This window comes from Rasamsonia emersonii (genome assembly GCF_000968595.1).
Source record: "Rasamsonia emersonii CBS 393.64 chromosome Unknown ctg1118621760637, whole genome shotgun sequence".
NCBI lineage: Eukaryota > Fungi > Ascomycota > Eurotiomycetes > Eurotiales > Trichocomaceae > Rasamsonia > Rasamsonia emersonii.
This window is the reverse complement of record NW_013562845.1, coordinates 1-13,576: the sequence shown is the minus strand read 5'-3', so window position 1 is coordinate 13,576 and position 13,576 is coordinate 1. Positions and strand designations below refer to the sequence as shown.

The 13,576-nt window shown below is 50.9% G+C and overlaps 4 protein-coding genes across 4 annotated transcripts; all 4 read left to right on the top strand.

Annotated features, from left to right (window-relative positions):
- Positions 1–1,283: 1,283 nt before the first annotated feature.
- T310_8035 (uncharacterized protein) lies at positions 1,284–2,144 on the top strand (the record flags this gene model as incomplete). Its single annotated transcript, XM_013469179.1, has 4 exons — positions 1,284–1,375; positions 1,452–1,600; positions 1,676–1,958; positions 2,063–2,144. The coding sequence occupies 4 exons, from the start codon at positions 1,284–1,286 to the stop codon at positions 2,142–2,144; spliced, it is 606 nt and encodes a 201-aa protein (XP_013324633.1).
- A 671-nt stretch (positions 2,145–2,815) lies between these two features.
- T310_8034 (Ribonucleoside-diphosphate reductase) lies at positions 2,816–5,731 on the top strand (the record flags this gene model as incomplete). Its single annotated transcript, XM_013469178.1, has 5 exons — positions 2,816–2,834; positions 2,971–3,128; positions 3,189–4,129; positions 4,184–4,680; positions 4,719–5,731. The coding sequence occupies 5 exons, from the start codon at positions 2,816–2,818 to the stop codon at positions 5,729–5,731; spliced, it is 2,628 nt and encodes an 875-aa protein (XP_013324632.1).
- A 1,042-nt stretch (positions 5,732–6,773) lies between these two features.
- On the top strand, positions 6,774–7,718 carry T310_8033 (uncharacterized protein; the record flags this gene model as incomplete). The annotated part of the gene is made up of 2 exons (XM_013469177.1): positions 6,774–7,166; positions 7,215–7,718. 2 exons carry the CDS (start codon positions 6,774–6,776, stop codon positions 7,716–7,718), a joined length of 897 nt encoding a protein of 298 aa, XP_013324631.1.
- Positions 7,719–8,568: 850 nt separating this feature from the next.
- T310_8032 (Terpene synthase metal binding domain protein) lies at positions 8,569–10,163 on the top strand (the record flags this gene model as incomplete). The annotated part of the gene is made up of 10 exons (XM_013469176.1): positions 8,569–8,672; positions 8,772–8,898; positions 8,951–8,969; positions 9,029–9,183; positions 9,248–9,257; positions 9,320–9,476; positions 9,558–9,647; positions 9,703–9,736; positions 9,809–10,029; positions 10,082–10,163. The coding sequence occupies 10 exons, from the start codon at positions 8,569–8,571 to the stop codon at positions 10,161–10,163; spliced, it is 999 nt and encodes a 332-aa protein (XP_013324630.1).
- Positions 10,164–13,576: the final 3,413 nt, after the last annotated feature.

The following is a 13,576-nucleotide window of genomic DNA, read 5'->3' as shown; positions in this document are numbered from 1 at the left end:
CTTTCCGCGCCGACAAAGCTTGGTACAAGCAGACTGATGTTGCGTTCGGGGTTCTTGATGCTAAAGGGCGACGTAAATGTTGGCCCTGGAAATCATGGCTTTAACCTGGTCAAGATTGAAAAAACAAGCAGGGCTTTTACTGACGACGACGCGTCTCGAACCAGAGACCCTCAGCGAGATGAGAGGAAGATGGGAGGAGCAGTGCTAACTGCTTGAGCTATTGGCTCCAGTTTCTGTTGGAAGGGAACAGTTATAATGAACCTCACTGGGAGGCAGCCAATCACCCTCCACCCCCTCCCCCCAAAACACACCCTCTAAGGCCATATATGATTTCTATTCCTTCTCTACCTGTCAACAAACGCGGGCTGCGATGGTGCAGTGGGTAAGTAGCCTAAGTCTCTTATGCCACTAACATCCAGATGCACGGCCTGTGTTCGAATCCCTCTGGGTCCTTTGTTCCCAATATCAAAAAAAAAATAGACGGTGATAGTAAAACTCCTGCCCGCCAAAAGCGTAGGTGGGGGTTTTCGTAGCACCAGCGGGTCCCGGGAGGGAGGACCCCTGGTGTGAGCTTTTTTATATCTTTAATCTTTTTAATCTTTACCTTAGGACGCGGTCATTGTGAGGTGAAGCTATTGTTGTTTCCTTTTTTGGAACCGATATGCAGGGTATGGCCCCACAGCTTTGTTTGTCTGCGACAGGGTGGGACCTTGAAGTTTTCTTCTTAGGCGTTTCTCCTACTTAATTGAACACTATTGCATCAGCCAGACCGATTGAGCATATTTTCTTGCCTCTCTGGAGCTGAGATAGGAATGAGTTACCAGGCAGTACTGGACGTAATATAACTAACTGTTAGTTAACTATGTTGATCTGCTTAGCTAATCAACTTGATAATGCGGAGAGGGGCTAGCGCCTGACGCTATTCCCTTCTTGTCAAAGTAACATCGGGGTCTGATCGCCCCAAGCCGCCAAGCGTACTCCGTACCTGACTATTAATATTAACCGACCGCGACAAGGCTTGGTCAAACACTCCCTTTTCATCTCAACTCTTCGTTCCTTCAATCATTTCGCTCTTTCAACCGTCACCAGCGACCAGTTTAGATCTGCCCTCGTCACTCCTTTCAAGGAACTACGTTCTTTACCATAGCCGTTCTTTAGCACTCCTTTCGTCGCAATTCTCAGTCGGTCTTCCAACTTCCACGGTCTCCTGCCTTTTATCCTCCGACTACAACCAGTTTTGCTCCTCCATCTCGATTTTTGAAACGTATACAATTCTAGCCACCATGTATATCGCCAAGTCGACTCTCCTCGCCATTGTGGCTCTCACCGGCCTCGTTGCGGCCCAGACCCCCGGATGCTTGCTTTCCGTCGTTGGGTACGTCGGTCGTGAAACAGATCCATTGGCCCGTAGGACAATATTCACTGACTATACTTTTTGATGCTCGCTGCAGGGACCAGCCCAATCCCGCTGACCTCAAGACTATCTGCGGTGACGCGGCTTCCAAAGTTCAGAGCGCGATCAAGAGCGAGTGCGGTGATGGCTCTGCCAATGCCTTGCAAGTATTCTCGAGCACCTGCTCCTCCGCTGGATTCCATGTTGGTACGTTCGGGCTGTCTTCATTTATTTCGGGGTTTCTGGAATTCTCTACGGAAAACTAATGTCGGTTTTTTTTAGCTGAGGTGACGTCTACCGCTTCGGTCGTTTCTTCTACTGGCACTGCTACTTCTAAGCCCACCGGATCTACCTCGGCTACCGCTACTGGCTCTGCCTCTGGCTCTGGTGCCACCGGTTCTAGCTCTGGCTCTGGCTCCGGCTCTGGCTCTGGCGCAAGCTCTACTGCAACTTCCACTGGCAGCAGTGCCTCTGCTTCGGCATTCCATGGCGCGGCTCCATCGAACCAAGCTGGCTCCGCTGCTGCATTTGCCGCTGCCGTGTTTGTTGGGTTCGCCTCTCTGCTGTAAGGTCGAACCACGCTGGTCTGTTGAAGGTGTGCGGTAGAATGAGAGTGGATTTATACGTGATATTTGTACTTTTCTTTGTTTGTCACTATTTATTTGATAGATTATCTATTTTTGGCTCTTACCAGTGTCAGAGTGGTCAGAGGAATCGATGTTGCAGTGATGGTGCCGTCGGCGCTGCTTAACAGTAGCATTGCAGAGTATATATAAGCCTAATCTACCACGTTTTGAATCTCAGCACTTTGTCTGTGTCAGTAGAAATATAGGCAGATTCATATTCGGTATTTAAGCGCAGAAAATCGCAATGGATACTGTCCAAGCTGTCCGAATGTTGCCTGTTTGCTTTTTGCCGCAAAAACTGCCGTAGAATTCGGAGACAGCGGAAAAATTCACCAGCAGATCGCATCAGAGTCTCCTGGAATTCAAATTCCGATCTCATATGCCATCAAGAAGCGATTGGACGTTCACAATAATGTGGAACCGTGGATCTGGTTGATTATCAATACGAATCACGTGACCACGAGTCGCGTGGCTGCCTATGCAAAGGGAACCCATTTAACCCAAACACGAAAATCGCGTCCTTGCTTTCCGACACGCGTTGCGCTGGGAGATCAAATACCACGCTCGCTGCCCCTCCCATCTCTCTTCTGTTTTTTATCCTCCAACCCTTCCAAGGGCTTTCACCCGGGCTTTCCCCTTTTCTCTTCGTGGTATTCTCTTCTCTTGCAATCATTTATATTCATTGCCACCTTAGGAATAAAAAATTCCAGATACCCTTCTCTTCTTCATTACATCATTGTCGAAATCCTCACCGTCGTCTAGGGAGTCTGGGGTCCTTTGAGATACACACGTCAAGATGTTTGTCTATAAGAGAGGTAAGAACTGGTTCCCAATATGTGACTAGAAGAAAAAAGTTTTCGTCTCGTTGCTTCCTTCTCTCAACCTTGTCGTCTTTGTGGAGCTCAATTGCTGCTTTCAAACAGAATGCTGATCACCGTGACTCTATGACAGATGGACGCAAAGAGCGCGTCCAATTTGACAAGATCACAGCCCGTGTGTCGAGGCTGTGCTATGGCCTCGATCCGGAGCATGTCGACGCTGCTGCCATAACGCAGAAGGTCATCTCGGGTGTCTACCAGGGTGTGACCACCGTCGAACTGGATAACTTGGTATGTTGTCCCAACAACCTTTCGAGCAATGGCCTTGGATTCTAACTTCATGCTTCATAGGCTGCTGAAACTGCTGCATACATGACTGTCAAACACCCCGACTACGCAATCCTCGCTGCCCGGATAGCAGTGTCGAACCTCCACAAGCAGACCAAGAAGCAATTCTCTGCCGTCATTCAGGACCTTTATCACTATGTCAACCCGAAGAACAACCAACACTCTCCCATGATCTCCAAAGAGACCTATGAAATTGTTATGAAACATGCTGATGAGCTGAATTCTGCCATCGTTTACGACCGCGACTTCAACTACAATTACTTCGGTTTCAAGACCTTGGAACGCTCATATCTGCTTCGGATAAACGGCAAGGTTGCTGAGCGCCCTCAGCACATGATCATGCGTGTGGCTGTCGGAATTCACGGTGATGACATCGAGAAAGTCCTTGAGACCTACAATCTGATGTCTCAGAAGTACTTCACACATGCCTCTCCCACCCTGTTCAATGCCGGCACTCCCCAGCCGCAGCTCGCCTCTTGCTTCCTTGTTGATATGAAGGAAGACAGCATTGAAGGTATCTACGACACTCTGAAGACTTGTGCTATGATTTCCAAGACTGCCGGTGGCATTGGCCTCAATGTGCACCGTATCCGCGCCACTGGCTCCTACATCGCAGGAACAAATGGCACTTCAAATGGTCTGGTTCCTATGCTTCGAGTTTTCAACAACACTGCGAGATACGTTGACCAAGGAGGCAACAAGCGACCGGGTGCCTTCGCCATCTACCTTGAGCCTTGGCACGCCGATATCTTCGAGTTCTTGGATCTTCGCAAGAACCACGGAAAAGAAGAAGTTAGAGCTCGTGATCTGTTCTACGCTCTTTGGACTCCTGACCTTTTCATGAGAAGGGTTGAATCCAACGGAGACTGGACTCTTTTCTGCCCCAATGAAGCGCCCGGCCTTGCGGACGTGTATGGTGAGGAGTTTGATGCCCTATACGAGAGGTAAGATTCAGATTTTGTATCTCGGTTTATTGCAGCGCTAACCTAGGTCGACAGGTATGAAAGGGAGGGCCGAGGCCGCAGAACCGTTAAGGCGCAGAAGCTTTGGTACGCGATTCTCGAGGCCCAGACTGAGACCGGAAATCCTTTCATGCTTTACAAGGATGCGTGCAACAAGAAGAGCAACCAGAAGAACCTGGGCACCATTCGCAGCTCGAACCTCTGTACTGAGATTATCGAGTACTCTGCCCCCGATGAAGTCGCTGTCTGCAACCTGGCCTCTCTCGCTCTGCCTACTTTCGTGGACGCGGCGCGTGGCGAATATGACTTTGGAAAGCTGCATGAGGTTACCCAAGTCCTTGTCCGAAACCTCAACAAGATTATCGACATCAATTATTATCCTGTGCCGGAGGCCAGGAAGAGCAACCTGCGCCACCGTCCTATCGCGGTTGGTGTCAACGGTCTGGCTGATGCGTTCCTCGCACTGCGCCTCCCGTTTGATTCTCCGGAAGCGAAGCAGCTGAACATCCAGATCTTCGAAACCATCTATCACGGTGCTCTGACAGCGTCGGTGCAACTTGCTAAAGACAAGGCCCGTATGAGACCTACGAGGGTTCTCCAGTCTCGCAGGGAATCCTCCAATATGACATGTGGGGCAGGACGCCGACGGACCTCTGGGACTGGAGTTCCCTCAAGGCCGAGATTGCCAAGTACGGTGTCCGAAACAGCTTGCTTGTTGCTCCTATGCCTACTGCAAGCACCAGTCAGATTCTTGGCTTCAACGAGTGCTTCGAGCCGTACACCTCCAACATCTACTCTCGTCGTGTGCTTGCTGGCGAGTTCCAGGTCGTCAACCCGTGGCTGTTGAAGGACCTTGTTGATCTCGGCCTGTGGTCTGACAACATGAAGAACCGCATCATCGCTGAAGGCGGCTCCATCCAGAACATTCCGAACATCCCGGCTGACATCAAGGCTCTCTACAAGACCGTGTGGGAGATTTCTCAGCGGACTATCTTGGAGATGGCTGCCGACCGTGGTGCGTTCATTGATCAGTCTCAGTCTCTCAACATCCACATGAAAGAGCCTACCATGGGCAAGATCACCAGCATGCACTTTGCTGGCTGGAAGATGGGTCTGAAGACTGGCATGTACTATCTCCGTACTATGGCTGCTTCCGCTCCAATCCAATTCACCGTGGACCAGGAGCAGCTCAAGGTTGCGGACACTAATGTCGCGCGTACGAGCAATCTTGCAGCAAAGAGACGACCTCTGGGCTCGGGGGCTTCTTACAACAGCTCGTACTCGGCGGTCCCTCGTCCGATGTATGATCAGAAGCAGTCGAATGCTCCTGTTCCTGCCGTTAACGGGACGGCTGACCCTTTCCGGCCCGTCTCAGCGACAACGACGAAAAGTTCGTCGCCCGACAGTCCTCGTGTGCTTGCCACCGATCCCGGTACGAGCCCGCCCCGTGACGAGCAGTTGAAGGGCGGCCAGGAGGAGGATGCAGAAGAGAACAGCGAGGAGCGGGAGCATGACATCTATGCTCAGAAAGTCCTCCAGTGCAGCATTGAGAACAAGGAGGCTTGCCTCATGTGCAGTGGCTGAAGAGGCTGCCTGGTTTTAATGTTGCGAATTTGGTTTGATTTTTTTTCTTTCGTTTTTTTGCCCCCTGTTTTCCCCCTTTCCCATGTCTGCCTGTATCTATGTATGTACGAACTTGATGCCCCATTGCCTTGATTTATATTCCTGCCCCGACTTCACCATCAGAATGTTTCAACCTATGATCGATGCCCTGTTATGTCTGTTGTCGTCCATCTGTTTTGGGTCCCCTGTTTTTGCCATATGTGGTTCTGCAATAATGGCGTTAATGCTCGTATAGTGATAGTCAAGAATTGAAGGATTCAATTGGTATATGTCGGTTGTAGTATCCAAAATCCGACGGATATACTTGGTAATTGCTGGTTATAGGAGACTAGGAACAATAGGAGAGTGAGAATGATGGGAAATGGAGCAATACTAATAATCTATTAGTGCAAATCTGTATAGTATATTGGCCTGTATGAATGCAACTTTGGCTTCGTAGTTTCCCAATTAGGAAGGTCTCTCTAGACTTGCTAGTACAGCTAGGACTTTCTCAGGCGCCTGAAAACAGACTGTCTGATGGAGGCATTTTGTCGGTGTTCTCTTCTACCATACAAACAGGTGGGGAGTCGATACTTGGGTACCCCTCAAAAGGGAGGGGGGTGCACCGGAGTCAGCTTTTCAGTGGGGGAGGGTGCAGCCGAGGAATTAGGTGTTTTGCCTGTCAGTCACTATTGATCGACGACTAGTTCCGACTCATTTTTTTGGCAGAATTCGCAAGAGTACGGAGTAGAACTCTGCATCCAAGTACACGTCTGTTCCCCGATTTTCATAGTCTATTACCATGGCAAATCACGAACGGAGATGACCTACCAATCCCATAGAGGTCTATCCGAGGGGTGCATCCGAGCAATTTTCACGCAGAACGAAAACAAAGCACCAAAAACTTTTCTGAACCCGCTGGATAAGACTTGGTTCTGGAAACACATCACATTACCACTTCTTCAAGACTGGGGACCATACAGCAGCAACTTTACTTCAATCCTCTTTGCTCTGAAGCATAAACATGGCGGCAACCACAACCGCTTTACTTCCTGCCGGCTGCGGCGTGTGCGGGAAAACCGAGAACCTTCTGCGTTGTTCCCGCTGCAAAGTTATGGCCTACTGCAGCCGCGAGCACCAAGTTGCCCACCACACTGAACACAAATCTGCCTGCAGCGCCGTCGGCAAGAAGCGCGCCATCCTCGACGCCGAGGAGCAGAAGCTCCGCTCCCACCCCGACAACTTCTTCAAAAATGACGTCGGGCACTTCTGGGGAATCTGGGAGACGCGTGACTACATGAGTGCGCGGTTTGCGCTCGTCGAAGCTCTGAGGAAAATCAAGACGCACGATGCCGTACAGCAACAGCTGGATCATGCTCTGGATCTGCTGCGACTATGTCGAAGCGACAACATGGCAGTGAGGGACGTAGTCTCTGCGCTGATATTGCGACTGAATAAATACCAGGAATGCTATGACTTTGTGAAATGGTGGAGCACGACGGGAAACGATGCGGATTACGATTGGGGAGACATGAAACTGCCGTATCTGGATATCAAGAATGCGGATGCGTTTGAGCCAGTCGAGTACCTATGCAGCGGATTTCCTGACCTGAGCCACCTAGTCGCAATTACGCTGCTGAAGATAAGGTTGATGCTGGACTTGATGGCGTTGGAGGACCCGGCCACCGTGAACGAGAAGTATCCCCGCGAAATCTTCCACGCCACTCGGCCCTCTGCTCCACGGAGCCCGATCGTCACTGGAAACAAGGATATCATGGAACGCAAAGATCAGCGGGCATTTATTGACAAGCTGGCGGAGCAGGTGGATTTCCTGTACAAAACTGTCAACAAGGCGAACAAGCATTTTTGGCCAAGTCTACTGAATCCGGGAAGCCACTTGACCGCGCAACCAGTGATGTTCAGACCTGGCGGCATTGAGGAGATGCAGGTGGCGCTTCAATACTCGTAAGATTCATGGATTGAGACTCCAGGAGCGATTGAGGTGATCAAGGCAAAAATTGAGGGGAGGAACTAGTTGTGACCAGACCTGTATACATCTTAGCAGATGGAATACCATGTCAGGGAGGGCCATCTTGTGCTATTTCATAGCGCCAGTATCCTCCACCAGCCAATTTGTCCCATGGAGATGATATGAGGAAATTCCCAGGCTCGAATGTATTTAGTTCTTGTTAACATGGAAACTGCATGTTGTCTGCATATGCACGTTAAGATTGCCTATTATAGTTTAGTCCTGTCACCTGACTCCACCTAGGACATCCAGCTGATTCGTCCAATTAGACGGCACCAAAAGATCCAGGGGCTGATTGGCCCATCTTAATCCAGACTTCCAGCTTGGAGCACTCATCAGCCCTCGCTCGAAGTCATTTTTAGTTATATCGCTCAGTTCAGCTGCCAAGTCGATTCAATATTGCCATTGAATTATTCATTCATTTAAGTTCCAACACATGCATGCTGATCCAGATGGCGTCTAGCGGAAAGCCGTGATCTTTTGCGCCTGTCATCTCGGAATACCTACCTAGTGTTGTACATTGTTACCTACATCTATGTTGCACTCGATGCCGGAATCTCATCTTCTGCTTTCCCGTCTGGCATCAACATGTCGACGTTCCATCGGGCTACGGCCCATCGAAGGAGGACGAAGACAGCGGCAGCAACGTGCTGCCATCTCTACAAATGCACCTCGGAGAACCACTCCCTTTGCCATTACGATACCGACTAGAAATGTAGTGGGACGTGGTATCCATTCGAGTATTCCCTTTCAGAGCGTCCACAAGAATACATCGCAACCTGCGCACGCCATGGTGAGAATTCCCGATCTGTTCGTTTCCTGGGCGTCGCAGGCGCCGCGCGTAAACCCGTTTTATGAAAAAGTGAGGCCCCAATTTGAGGGGTGGTTTCGGGAGTGAGTGCACACAAGATTGGCTTTCGTTTTCGAAACTTACTATAGTTAGTCGAAGTGAAGGCTTACACTTTGTAATTCATGTTTGCTTGGCGCTTTCAGCGTCTGCAAGCTCGATGAACAACAGTACAAGAAATTCGTTCTAGGAGATCTGCCCTATTTTGCGGCCGTATGGGCACCAGATGCGGACGAGGATGCGTATCGGCTTGCTTGCGATTGGGTGGGCTGGGTGAGTTGATTCAACAAGCCAGGAGCTGTGGGAGACTGACAATTAATTACAGGTCTTCGTCTTTGACGATAGTTAGTAATGAATATCCGTTTCGTCGGCATGAAAATGCAAATACTCAACCGGAATGCAGAAATCGACGAAGGCGAACTCCGCCATCGAACGGATCTTGTCCGCAAAGAGATCCAAGCGACCATGTCGTTGACGGGCGCAAACCCGATAGCATATTCTCCGCAGGAACGAGGGGATCTGTATGTGTTTGACTCGATATGGCAGAGGATCAAGAAGGTACGCTTTGCCCGCTAGATCTGCTACAAGAAGAAATTTAGCTCACATGCGCCTTTTTGAGCAGGCTCCAGAGGGTAGGTGGAAAGCCTATGATAGCATCCTGACGGCGGACGCCTTGGTGCTTATGCAATCGTAGGTATTCAACGTCGATTCATCGACACTCACCAAAAGTACATGGGACAGCTGCTGGAAGAGACCAACACGGACTCGCTGGGCTTGTTCCATGACATAGATTCCTTTGTCGATCGTCACCGGTTTTCCGTCGGGATTTGCCCGATGTATCCGATTCTAGAGTAGGCATCGTCTTCGCTAAGTGACTGAGCTGTTGAAGCTTAGTTGTGTTGCTGTTGCTGACATGGATTATTATTGCTCAGGTACTGCAACAAACTCGATTTACCGGATTATGTCTTCGAGACGGCTTCTATCCAGAAGCTGGAAGCTTTGGTCTCGGAGATTGGGCTTTTGTAGGAACATTTTCCCTTCGCCAGCCTACTTGACAGATTGCTGACATGTTGGCAGAACCAACGACATATTTTCCTACGCCAAAGAATGCGTATGTTCCGTAGTCTGTTCTTTTTTTTTCTTTACTCAAGCATAACTAACCTATAATTATGTGCTTGTCCAGTCCTCCGGCGACCAGCACAACATCATCATGTTCCTCCGCCAGAAAGAGGGCTTGAGCCAGGAAGCGGCCTACGAGCGCATCGGCCGGGAGATCACCCGCCGGTATCAAGAATGGTACCTCGCGCTGGCGAAGCTGCCGCAGTGGGGGGAGGCAATCGACGTTCAAGTGCAGAAATACGTGCGCGCCCTGCAGGACCTGGTGCTGTCGAATCTGAACTGGAGGTATGCACCTGGCATATATCTACATACGATATGTTTAACTGACTGTGTATAGCTTCCGCAGCCAGCGATACTTTGGCAAGGGGAATGAGCTTGCAAGGCGAGAGAGGCTAGTCCCGGCTGTAGTGGACCAGTAGCAGAACCATAGGAGGTGTAGCTGTGCAGTCTTGTCCTCCATTTCTGAGTGGATAGGGGGGGGGAATCAAGTCCCTACTCTGAGAGTCAGAAGGAGAAGGAGGAATAACTGATTGATTGATTGACTGATTAATTGATTGGTTAGATGGTTGATTAGGCATCAATCAAGCAAGTGACATCTGATAGGTTAGGTAGGTATGTACCTAGGTAGGGCTGACTTTTCGCCCGAAAAGACGAACGAAAGGAACGGGTTAGTCAGGACCCAATTATCTTGGAGACCTCTAATACTACCTAGGTAGGTACCTTCCTTACTTTCCAATAGGTTAGGTACCTACCTATATAATCAGGTCCCACAGGGCCATATCCGACTGTTAATGCGGGATTAATTAGATAAGGTACCAGTACATAGGTGATGTACATACTAAGCCCTACGGGTTCTAGACCTCCCTCCCTGCCTGTCCACTACTGTAGGTACCTACTGTACCTGACTACCTACCTAACCGCCTATTATCTCCTCAGAGGAGAGGAGACGAGCCCACTGGGTCCAACAACCTCTTAACGAGTTACAGAAGGCGACTGTCCTCTCCCCGCGAATAAACGATGACAACAGGGTTGGAGCGTTGAGGTGGAGAGGAGAGGTGGTGGACTTTGCTTCAAGCAAGCAAGAAAGCAAGCAAGAAGGGGGGAAAATAACGCAGATTACGATTATCCAACGGATAATCATTCCTTCATTCATTCACTGATTGGTTGCAGAGGCATATACAGTATCTGGACAGTATGCAGTATACCCTCCTTTCTCAATCAGGTCCGAAGATGATGATGTATGCACTTACTACTGGGTCTGGAGGAAAATTCTTAACCTGGTGACATGTGATGAGTTTCCTTTCTTTCTTTCTTTCTTCTTTTCTTTTTCTTTTTTTTTAATTCCTTCCTTTCTCGTTCCTATCCCAGTCGGACAGTACGGAGTTCTCCGTATTCGGGTACCCATGACAAAGGATCGTACATAGATCGTAGAGTAGGGTAATAATCCCGGAACATTCCGACCTGACTGATCCAAAGTTCAAAGTTTTTTTTAAAAAAAAAAAACTTTAAATTAAACTCAGAGATATAAAGAACACTTCTGCTTACATAAATGCGAAATGCAAAAAAGAAAAAAGAAAGAGGGTGGCAAGCGGAACAACTGCCTTATCCGGCGTTGAAAGAGCAACAAAGCACATGATCCGGTCCGAATGGAACCAACCGCAACTGCAGGACGGTTGGAGACGTCGGAAAGGAAAAGCCGTGTCTGGTCAGGCACCTAGCCTATCAGCTTGCATGGTCCCTTCGGGATGAGGAGGAAGTCCATTCAGACGTCAAGCCCAAGCATGATCTGAGATGCGGGTTGGCGAGGAGAACGATTGCTTATCGATTAGATAAGCCCTGTGGGCCACTGGCCCTGGCTCCGCCAATCACGCCTGGTGGGTCTCACAGCCGACCAATCGGGCCCCACGAGTTGCCTGGCATGTCTCTGCCCTACAGCACACAACTGGCATTGGGATCCGGCCTAGACCACGCTGTCGAGTCGCAATGATGACAACTGGTTTCAGAGCTGATTATCCACCTTGCACCTTGATTCGCACTGCAGACATCCAACCTGGCAAAGCAATTATGTGTGTGGCGTGCAAAATGTGACAGGTGCTTCAACTCCAAGTTCGACCGATACGACATCTCACAAAGTCGAGACCTTGCGGTGGGGAAAAACCTCCCCTCTTCTCGGATGGTGGCCGACAGGGCTAACGGTCAACTCGAACGGCAAAGATACTCGAGAAGATGCACTCCAGACACGCGTACTCTCCACGCATCATCCATGGGTAACAGAGCATGGCAACAAATTCGGAACCGGGATGTCGGGTCAGGAACTCGGCTTCCTCCATGCTTCGGGAAGGTCTGTCGAAAACTTCAGGCACAGCAGAGGAAAACTTTGAAGGCGGGGTGAGGTTCCTTTTGTACGCAGAGTCGCCGGACTTGGTAACTGTCTGGGGCCGCACGACGAACATAGGCCAACCAGGTCCCTGCATAAGATCGTCCGTACCTAACCATGGTCCGCATGTCCATGGCTCTCTTTTAAAATTTTAGACTCTGAAGAGCCACCGTGACAGTGAAAGAATTGCCGCATAGGGCCGGCCGCCGTCTGCCTGGGACCCGGCGCCTGCCTAGGCAGGAACGCCCTCCGTCCGGCTCGGAAAGCACCTTCCTACGCAGTCAACTCCGGGCTAGTCCCAGAGGGGAAAAGCCCGCTGGTGCCGGCCAAGCGAGGGGCCTCAGAGCACTGAGTGGCCAGCGCCCCTTGGCCTGTGCGCTGTGAAGCCATGTGCGACTCGCGAGGCCCTCAGGCACCGGCCCGCCGCCAATCGCAGCGTGCCCTGTCAGACTAAGGTTAGGCTGTAGCCGGTCACACGCGGCCAATCAGCCCCGTTGACACGTCGCTCGCAGAGTCATCGCTTCCTCTAGACCCTCGTACCTGCTTTTCAGCTGTGAGACAGACGCCAACAAGCAACGTCAAGCCTTTTTTCGCCCCACACGCACACCCGTCAGCACTGTAAGTTCATCAGCACTGTAAGTCTGCAGCTGTCCTTCCGGAGTCTGTAGGAATCCATCTCCGACAAACGGCAGGGTAAAACGTCTAGACCCGCTGCGTCCAGTGGAACCTGAAGAGGGGGGAGCTTATTGGAGGGGCGTTGGCTCCGCGTGCGCCGTGGGAGCAGCAGGCGTGGCTCGTTTGCCCCTGGCCCGGCGCCCCGTTTCGCTCCACCGCATCCACCACGCCACGTCCCCCCCCCCCCACGAGTTTCGTTTCTCGCCTCGACGAGTCGACGCCGTGCTGCATGATAGATCTGCCTGCTCGTCCCCCGTCGGCGCCGCCCTCCGCTCCTTATTTAAACCTCCTCGACACCCCGGTCGATCGCGCCCCGTTCTCTTCTCCAGATCAACTGCAGTCTTTCCCTCAGAGAACACCCTTCACATTCCTTTCAGGCTGTCCTTCGTGGGCGCTCTGTTGCATCCAGTCCTTACTCCTGCTGTGCAGAAAGCTCTTTCCTTAGCTCTGCCTCCGATACTCTTGACCTGAGTTTCCCTTGAATCGCCTGGTCGATTCACTTCGCATTCCTTCGCAACCCCCGCACACTGCGCCCACTCATCGGATCTGTCAGAATACCAACGACATCATCGTTCACAATGGCCCCTCTGTCCAAGACTCTCGCCCTGGCCGCGGCCTTTGCCGCTCTCAGCTCTGCTGCCCCTGTGAACAAGCGCGATCTCGTCTGGGAGACCGTCACCGACGTTGTCTGGACCACTGTCGACACCACCATCACTCTGTACCCCGGCGAGCCGACCCCGACTGCCGCTGCGGTCAGCACCACCAGCGCTGTCGTCGCTG